General features: G+C 48.5%; 1 protein-coding gene across 8 annotated transcripts in view; it reads left to right on the top strand.

Annotated features, from left to right (window-relative positions):
• The first annotated feature begins 1,525 nt into the window (after window positions 1-1,525).
• Window positions 1,526-9,324, top strand: part of LOC144163271 (uncharacterized) — a 94,474-nt gene continuing 86,675 nt past the window's right edge. For 6 of the 8 annotated variants that reach the window (XM_077694156.1, XM_077694155.1, XM_077694152.1 and 3 more), the window contains exons 1-4: window positions 1,526-2,845; window positions 4,211-4,405; window positions 6,954-7,022; window positions 9,059-9,148. In XM_077694156.1, the coding sequence (XP_077550282.1) occupies window positions 1,589-2,845; window positions 4,211-4,405; window positions 6,954-7,022; window positions 9,059-9,148 (1,611 nt within the window). In that variant the 5' untranslated portion in view covers window positions 1,526-1,588. The remainder of the gene's footprint in view (window positions 2,846-4,210; window positions 4,406-6,953; window positions 7,023-9,058; window positions 9,149-9,324) is intronic. The other 2 variants (XM_077694150.1, XM_077694158.1) reach the window with 2 other exon arrangements.

Below are 9,324 nucleotides of genomic sequence, written 5' to 3'. Positions count from 1 at the left end.
TATTTGCTTTTCTCTCTCCCCTCTATCTCTCCCTCTCTCTCCTATCTGTCCGTCTGTGTGTGTGCGTGCGTGTGTGTGCGCGTGTGCTTGTGTGTATGTATCTTGAAACAACTTATAATTTCTTCTGAAATGAAAAATGGGAGAATACCATGACACCTAGTCACCTGATTTCGAGCTGAAGGCACCGAAATTTCTTACGCATGCTGACGGGCTGAGCATAAATAGATACCTTCTCACTTTTCATTGAAATAAAAGTGACTGAGGCGTGGATATGCGCAGGATATTGCTCTTTACTGCAAAAAAAAAAAAAAAAGAAACTGCTCCCTGAGAAGAATAAAGAAGGTGGGAGAAGCACAAGCTACTGCCTCGTCCTTGCGGCAACGTCTGGCAATTAAAGCACAACGGAAGTGAAGAAATTCACTTCCGTTCCAAACTCGTCATCGCTTGGGTCACACGGGAGAGGCGACCAAGGGCGCACAAGCCGAAACTGTCATTAGCCCGGGGCGGGGGTGCCTTGGACGAACTGTGTCTTTTTTCCCCGTTCGCCGTCTCACGTGGATTCGGCGACGTCGTCCAAAAATACGGTTATTACGCCCAGACAGCGGCAACTTACACCGCCTGAGACGAGTCGCCAGAAACGTGTCGTGCCTGACGTCGTCGCTTGCGCGCAGGAAAGAAGCCGATAAGTCAGACGTGAGATTTCGCGCGAAAGAAGCAACAAAGGGCACTCACGTCGAATGGCGGGGAGGCGGGGGGCTCTAATTTTGTCCCCTGGGAGGAGGCCGCGAGACAAGCCGCTCGAGTGGTGCACGGCTCCCCGCGGATCGTTGCATGGTCTGGCTACTGCGGCCGAGCTGCGCGTCTTGGCAGCAGCCGTCGCCTTCTCCTTCTTGTTAGCTGGTGCCCCTTAGCAGGATACACTCTTTCCTGCCGTATCGGTGCATGAACCGAACCCTTTGTCCGCGCTGGTCTCGTCCTCCAGTCGACTGTGCTTTGTCCGCAACGCTGAATGCTGCCGCGGTGTTCGACGGCCTGTATATATCGTAGGGGTCACACTTAATCGGTGTTTGAATCCGTCTCAAGGCTAGAAGACACAACGCCGACAGGCTGTATGGCCCTCACCGCCGTTCTGTCTTCTGCCGTGATCACCGGTAATTTATTTTCGTGTTGTTGAGTGGCGTTACGTTGAATGCAAGGTTCACTTCTTATTCGCGACATTCGTGGGTGTTGTTTTGTTTCATGAGTACAAAAATAACTTGGTGTGAATCTTTTGAGGACGTTTTTAAGTAAGCACAGTAGTAATGCTAGCGAGGAGCCTTTAGTGAAATAAGGTGATGTCTGATAAGTCACGTTATTCTGGTGGTTCGTGAATGCACCCTACTATTTGAATCGCAATCAATTCCGTGTTTCGTAACTGCTTGTCTGCTTTCAGAAACTTCTGTGGAGTTGTGCTAATTTCTTTTCCCCTCTCTTTTTGCTTGTCTCGTTGCAGGTGACCATGTCAGACGTGGCCGATTCTGTGAGTAACCCGCAGTCTCCCGTGAATGGCATCTTGCTGGATGAGCCCCTGACGCTTGACTTTGACCCCATGAGTTTTCAGCTGTCTTCCCCGACCGAGACAAAACCCCCCGTCGACCTTGTCGACTCGTCCCCCGAGGACCCCCCCTTTGCTAACGAACCCCCCGAAATCGCTAACGATACTAACTACAAATACAACCCAAAGTCCTACCTGCTGGACCTAGACTCGCTGCAGGAGCTCGAGGCTAACATGCAGTCGGCCTCGTCGTCAGCTGCTAACACGCGCGGCGTCGCCGCTGGTCAAGCGCCAATCGGACTGACCTTAGAAGGCGACGACCGCAAGGAACAGAGGCCGGACCTCCTGGTGGGCGTGAGGGTGACCACCGCGCCTGGAGGACACCAGGCCTACATCCTCGAGGAAGACGAGGACGAGCTGGATCTCACCGACCCCAAGTCGGAGGACGATTCGCGTGAGGTCGACCTCTCGGTCGACGCTTCCGAGTCTTCATCGAGTCTCAACAACCCAGACAGCTCGAGTCCACTTAACGGAGCCGGCGACAGACCTCATGCGCAGGAAGAAGAAACTACCGGGTCGCCTCTGGCGAACCTCCCGGAAGACGGTGTCGACGAAGAGTCGCCTACGCCTCCTGTCGAGTCGGGCGGAGATGGTGGGAGTCCCGTGCAGATTCTGGACCTATCCGCGTCGTCCTTCGAAGAGGGCTCGAGCAGTCCAGTGGCGCACGTGAACGGCGTGGCGGGACAACCGGCACCAGAGGAGGAGGAGTTCGTCGCCTACAGGGTGGACACACCGGACGAAAACGACACCCGATTGCCCGTGACCCACGAGGAAGAGGAAGAAGGCAGCGAAGAAGGCGGCGATGACGTCGTCCAGGAGGTGGCCAGCTTCGTCGGTGAAAGCGCCGATGTGCCACACGACGAACAATCCGTGGAGTACGTCGTCAGCACACCGGGAGACGAAGGGGAGACGGCCTGCGGCGTGGAGGACACATTTACGAGTCCCCTGCCAGATTCGGCAAGAGAGACGCCGTCAGCTATGAGTTCGGACATGGACACGTCGTCTAGGACGACCAGCGTGGAGACGGTGGCTTGCGCGAGCCCGCTTGCTCACTTGGATGCCACGTTGAGAAGCCCGCAGAACGACGACGCGCTTCCGTCTGACGACCGCCTCGACGCAGCGTTCGAGCCCGTGTGTAGCCCTAACAACTCTTGCACGACGCCCGTGCTGGCTTTCTCACCCACTGACCCCGCCGAGATGGCCGACTCGCCAGAGCTTGAGAGCAGTGAAGATGAGTTTGAGTATACGCCTGTGAGTGCACTCGCTGTTTGGTTTCCCTTTGTTGCGCCCACGGCATGTCTTTGTACCAGTTGACCCGTTGAATGCGCGTGATTTCGCTGTTGCATGCGCACTTTTGTTAACAGGAGGCGATCAAACGATTTCTTGCAGCGCGGAGGCTGCTGTACTCTTGTGTGAGATATTAGCTTCGATGAAAGTTGATGCATGAAGTCATGTTTCGCTAGCAGAAGCTGCGTTTACCATTTTCTAACAAAAAAAAAAAAACTTGTTTCAATCATCATTATTCATTTTCATCGCACGATTTTCTTTTTTCCCAGCGCAGGTCCCTGTGAAAGGTAAAATTCCCCGTCTCAGGCTAGCTTAATCACCCAAATTTGTGATGAAGTGTTCGCCCAAGTGAGCGCTTGGACAAAATGCATGCAGACCATATGAATGTAATTTGAATATTATTTGCTACACACATTCCACGGGGCGCACCTACAGCTGTGAAAAATAGTTTTGCCGCTTTCCGGGACTCCGCTACTTCTTTTGCGTTTCTGACTTTCCACAGTGGATATACGTAACAGATGATTGGCAACAAGGCAGCGGAGAGATAAAGTCCTGTAGCTGAAACCGCAAACCATATACTCGTCTCCTACATTGGAACGTTGCAAGATTCAGCGTGATCTATAGTGAGCCAAAGTATAAGAATAAAAATCCACAGATCTGTATGGTCGACGGTCAGTTGGGCTGCAAACGTGACACAGATGTCAAAGCGGGTCAAGACAATGAACGGAAAGAGTATTTATTTATTTATTTATTCACAATACCCCTAAAGGGTATTGTATTACATAGGGGGGTTACATGGCACACGTATTGTATTAGCGCAATAAAAGTAAGGGAAAAAAATAAAACAAAAAGAAGCAGGAATGTTCAAACTGTAAACGCAAATGAATACACACTGTAAGCTTGAAAAAAGTGATAACGCAAACAAAAAAGACAAGAATATAATACAAATGGTTCGAACTCAAGCACGACATGATGTACAACCTATCAGCACAAGAACAACAAAAAAGAATATACAGAGCAAAAAGAAAAAATGTTCAGTGCACGTTTTGAAGGACGGAAAAGAAAAACCCAAAGATGAGAGCAAAGTGTTAGGCTAGCTCTTGAATTAGTTCCTGGAATTTCGTGTTGTCTTTTTAAGAGGCGATATGAGATGGTAGATTATTCCATTGAATTAACAAGCAAATTATTCTGATTTAACAACCCATCCGCGTATCAACTCCACTCAACTCGAACACCTCTCCGCTGGGTGATGCCTTTTGGTGTCCTCCGTCCTGGTGGGCATGGCTTCCGTCCCTTGACGCGCGTTTCCCTCCCGGTGGCTTGGCGCAGGCGGGCGTCACAAAGTCCTCGGTCACCAAGAACAAGCGCGTGGTGTCCTCCAGCTCGAGGACCAGCAGCAAGGACGGCCTGAGCGTACAGCAGAGCAGCGTCACCACCAGCACCAGCGTGGACGCCCGCTCCGAGATGGTGACCAGCTCCAAGAGCGCCTACGACGCCCTCAACGGGCTGGCCACCAAGACCGATGTGAGTGGCGCTGCCCCCGTAACAATAGGAGCGTCAACGCTGCGGCATAATATACCCATTTTCCCCTGAAACGAACAATCGGTCGATAAAATTATCCCTACTAGGGCGACAAATTTTTAAAGGTATTGAAGATTTCAATGTGTTTGACGGAAAAAAAATTAGGCTAAGCTTATGTCGTGACTCGCGACACACGCACCTGTTTCAGGGGTTATTTTTTTAAACTACAACAACTGTACGTTGGAATTCTTCAGACAATATAAATAGGATGATGCATCTGGAACTCAAAGCGCGCCGCCTTGAAGAAGTCAGAATTGATTCAAACCCACTGAGCTACCGCAACGTCCATGCAAATCTCGTAGACACGGTGGCGTTGTATTTCGCCTCCACAAGGAGAACAGCCTACACGGCTTGAACAAGCGGTGACAGGAGGGGAAGCGGCGGCATAAACAAGCGCGCTGTTAATCAAGAGCCTTGAAGCTTTTGTTAATTTTTTTAGTTAGTAAACTTAGTTGGGGGCTACGATTATCCTTGCACTCAGTGTTCGAGAGAAAGTGTAAATTTAATTTAAAAAAATAACATTTCGCATGCCCCTCATAGCTTCTATTTACCAGTAAAACGCAATTTTTCAGCTTCCTGTGACCAGTTAGCCTTTCGAGAAGCGGACTTGTTGGCGCATCGGGGCATCTATCAAAGCCCTAAAAAGACCAACCTCGTTACCGCGTCGCCACATCGCGCCACCGCACCCCGAGCCCCGTCCATCTCTGACTGATTGCAACTTTCGGAAGAAATGCTTACCCGCGCAACCATCTGTGTCGAAGCTCTCTCTCAAGATCATTGGTCCGTGAAGGAACGGCTGTTAAGGGTTCTCACATAGACGCCAGCGTCCGCGCCCACTAAGCTCTTTTGCGCTTATGGCGTAGCGGCGTTACAAAAAAACAAAATCAAAATTCGCGGGCGCGCGCGCGCTACTTTTTGAAGCGTAGTTCCCAATGCCGGCAGAGCGGCGAGTTTGCTGCCGAGGGTGCCCCTTTGTTCGCGTAGACACGTAACTTGATGGATAGCTATTGTCGACCGAAGCGCTTGCCGGCAGGGCGCGAGGCGGCAGAACAGCCGAAGCCTGTGTACGAGCCGAGTGTGAAGAGAAATCCAAGGGGTTTCGGGAGCGCGCCTCAAAGTCCAGTAATCCGTTACAGCCCGTCCGCCCTCTCCTCCCTCTCCTCCCTCTCTTCCTCCTCCCCCTCGCCCATGATCCCCTGCGTGCATTAAGTAGCGTACTCCCTTCCCGCTCTCTACTCCGAACTCTTTCTTACGGTACCGCACCGTAAGTATACTTTCTTGTCATGGGCGTCTTGGGCGCTGCGCCCGGTGAGGCGATGGCGGCGCGCAACGTAAGTGATTGCCTGTCTTCGTGTTTTCTTTGTTGTTATGCTCGAACGGTTTTGAAGCATGTCTTTGTTCGTTCTGTTTAGTTGTTTTCGCGTGTGTTTTGTTCAGATAACTGCGGCCTTGCCTCTGTTGTGTTTGAGTGAAAAAAAAAAAAAAAAAGAACAACGTCACCACGATGCATTGTGACATTTGAGTGCGGAAAGGTCTTGTGCGTGTGCTTGCAACAGAACGACTTGCATGCTAAGTGCGCGAACGCGTGCTTGTAAGATAACGAGCTAACGACGCGTTTGTGCGCTAGAAACGTATCCTCTACAAGTTTTCTGCAGCATTCCATCTCATCTTAAGTGTAATAAAGTGCGTAATAATGTCATCTCAAACCATTGTAAATTGACGGAAAATTTTGTCGGGGCCATAATGTTTTCGACCGGCACGCATGGCAGTTTTAAATTGAGGGGGGTTACGGGCTAGCTTTACATAATGGCTTCCTAATGTCGCAATTTTAACACGTCTTTTAAAGGAGAGCAAAATAATCTAGCTATCGTGTCAGAGTTCAACACTTTATTGCGCCCAACGTCTGCCTGGTTCTAAATACACATCTGCGCGAATTCTATCCTTGCTGCTTTAATTGTGTGTGTGTGTGTTTTTTTTTTGTTGTTGTTGATAAGACTAGCTCTTCTCTAGCGAAACACTCTTCTATAACAGTCAGTTGTAGACACCCATTTTTTGTATGTGTGGGATGTGGCAATGTGTCTAGAGTGCATTAGACGGTATATTTTGGGTTACAAGGACACTTACTGCCCTTGCAAAGCCTCATCGCATCGCATCGCGGCGTTTATGCTGCTACTTAATCTACATCTCACTAATCTGTCTCTACGGAAACGCTGGGAGGCTTTGCTCGAAGGAAATACGCCCCGTGCTTATAATTCCGGGCTTAATTCTTGCAAGCGGCAAATTAACCTTAATTGCGGGACAGGTGTTTTGAAATGGCATTTATTTTTCATTCTCAAATCCGGGGATGCAGTTACGAACGAATGACACAGCGCTTGGGAAGTACTTTTCCATGTTGGGGTTTAGTAGTTACTGAAGTACGGTGCGTTGTGGGTGACCCGGCCCTGATTATTAACTGCTTGTTAACTAACGCTTCCTGTTTGGTTCCCGGCAGCTCACTAACGGCAGCGACGATGATTATTACCGGATCGAAATCGAATGCCCAGTTTCAGTCTCAAAGTTGGTAAGCATTATATTTCGTTTGTTCCGCCTAATTCTGTTTATTTCGCTTCTTTACGTTGACTCGCTCTCGGCACAGATTTTACGTACAAGACGGTGTTACAAATGTGTTCTCGCTTTCAATTGGAATCTTGTTTAGCTGTGTGCTTATTTAATGTTTTTTTTTTGTTTTGCTGACCTGCGCGATTCATCAAGATTCGTGTAGGCGCGTTAACTATTTAACGCGCGTTAACTATTTAACGCGGGTTAAATAGTTAACATTTTTAGCCAACGACGTGCGAGAGCTTTAGCATTTCCATTCGGTTGCTGAAGAATGCTAATGTACTCCTTCATAAACTATCTAGTTTATAGTTTTTATACCCTTCTTCCTTAGTGTAAGGGCGTTAAGGGGGCCTAAAAAACATATGAAGCACCGTAGAAATTTAACTAAACAAACAAAACTCTTCTAGTAGGGGTAGCTCGATGGCAATTCCACTCATGCCAGGCCGTTCGTTCTAGTTTGTTGTTCGTTGCACACAGTTTATCTATGTTATCAAAGAATGCCGTACGAAACAGCCCAGACTGGCGAATGCCTCGCTCGAATACGAACTTACCTAGTGCATCGGAAGTCATGGTCTTGCGGGTAATAGCGTAAATGGCCTACAGTAGAGTCGCGGAAATTCAAATTTGAAGGCACCGTGGGATTTTGTTTGAATTATTAGAGGTTTGACTTATCAGTAGTTCTAATAAATATGATTGGCGGCAACATACCAACTTGTGTTGTAATGAATCATTCACATATATTTAATAATACAACATTGACACACAATACCCAAGTGCTATTCACACTTTGAAAAAAAAAAAAAATGTATGACTGTTTTGTCTTTGCATGCGAGTTCAAACAAAGTTCTCAATGCCAGCAAGGGAAGCAAGTTTACTGCAAGAGTTTTCTGCATTGGTCAAGAACTTGCTGATCCCAGCAATGCGCTCAAAGGATGCAAATGTGCAGCTACGAGTGGGAAATTCAGCAGATATTTTCCGCAAGGACAAACAAAAAGTGCGAACTAACCAAATTTACGCAATGGAGCAGTTCGAATCAAGCGGCTCTAAAATACATTGAACACATAGCGGGCCAACCAAAATTTTAAAATTTGTTTAAATTAACCGAAAGTTTGAATTATCCGAATTTGAATTATCGTGAATCTACTGTATCTGGTTGAATGTTTACTAATGTAGCGGTCCACCGTGGCCGTTTTTTTGCTAAAACATGTATACACTGTAAGGCATGGCCGCAGCTGGGCTACACCACAATGCTCCAGAACGACCAATCAGCGTTGCCAATCCTGCAAATCTGGCGAATGACGAGACGAGGCCCAGCGTCCAATTAGATTAAAAAAACTGTGGTTGACTCCTCTGTCATAGGAATCAGTAAAACACGAAAGTGAAATGTGCAGCGAAATCTGCAGCTGAGTATGATTTGCGGGTCGGCGGCTGTCTTGTGAGTGTGCTTGGCGAGCGACGTCCTGCTGGCGGGTCGCTTTGGGAAAGGTGCACAGGCGTCATTTCCTTGACGGACATGACGCCAATGAAACCTTGGGATATCGTGGGATAAAACACTTTCGTGTTAAAATATAAAACCCGAAGAACAACCCTAAGTATAACACACTCTTTAGGTTGCTTCCCTGCAAGAAGGCCCTGTGTGCAGGGGTGCCCCCTTTACAGGCCGCTAGCTTCATTGTACAGGTGTCACTTCCGTGACGGGTATGACGTCAGCGAAATCATCGTGTATCCGGGAATAAAACACTGTTGTGTTAAAATTGAATTTGCACAGGGACAACAGCACACATGCATGCTTTGGTCCCAGGCTTGTGTCATTGACCACATTAGCACATTTGGCCACGCTGATTGGTTGTTCTGGAGCATTGTGGTGCGGCCCACCTGCGGCCATCCTTTAGAGTGCACAGCATTGACAGTACAGTGCCTATTGCTAGTGCTGAATACTTGCCACAACTGAATGCTAACCAATCCTTTGTTTCCACCGACTGGACCACGGCGAAACAGAAAGACGCCTACATAGCATCGGGAAAGGACGCTGTGGACGCGGAAGCCTTCAGGGAAATTGCCGTGACTGGCATTAACCTCAAGTCTCTGGTATGGCTCACAACGGGGTGCAAATGTGAACAACCGTAGGTCCTCGCGTTTATAACGAAATGTAACGATTTTCTCCGAAGGTTGCGTTTGAGCAAGCTCCGCCGATATATCATGCTTATTTCGATTCTGAGCTTGTTTGACCGTGGGATAAAGAGTTCTTTTAAAATTATTATTCT

Source organism: Haemaphysalis longicornis, unplaced genomic scaffold (genome assembly GCF_048455015.1).
Source record: "Haemaphysalis longicornis isolate Haplotype H1 unplaced genomic scaffold, Haemaphysalis longicornis Haplotype H1 scaffold_12, whole genome shotgun sequence".
Classification (NCBI taxonomy): Eukaryota; Metazoa; Arthropoda; class Arachnida; order Ixodida; family Ixodidae; genus Haemaphysalis; species Haemaphysalis longicornis.
Note: the sequence above shows the minus strand (reverse complement) of the source record. Positions and strands in the feature narration are given on the sequence as shown.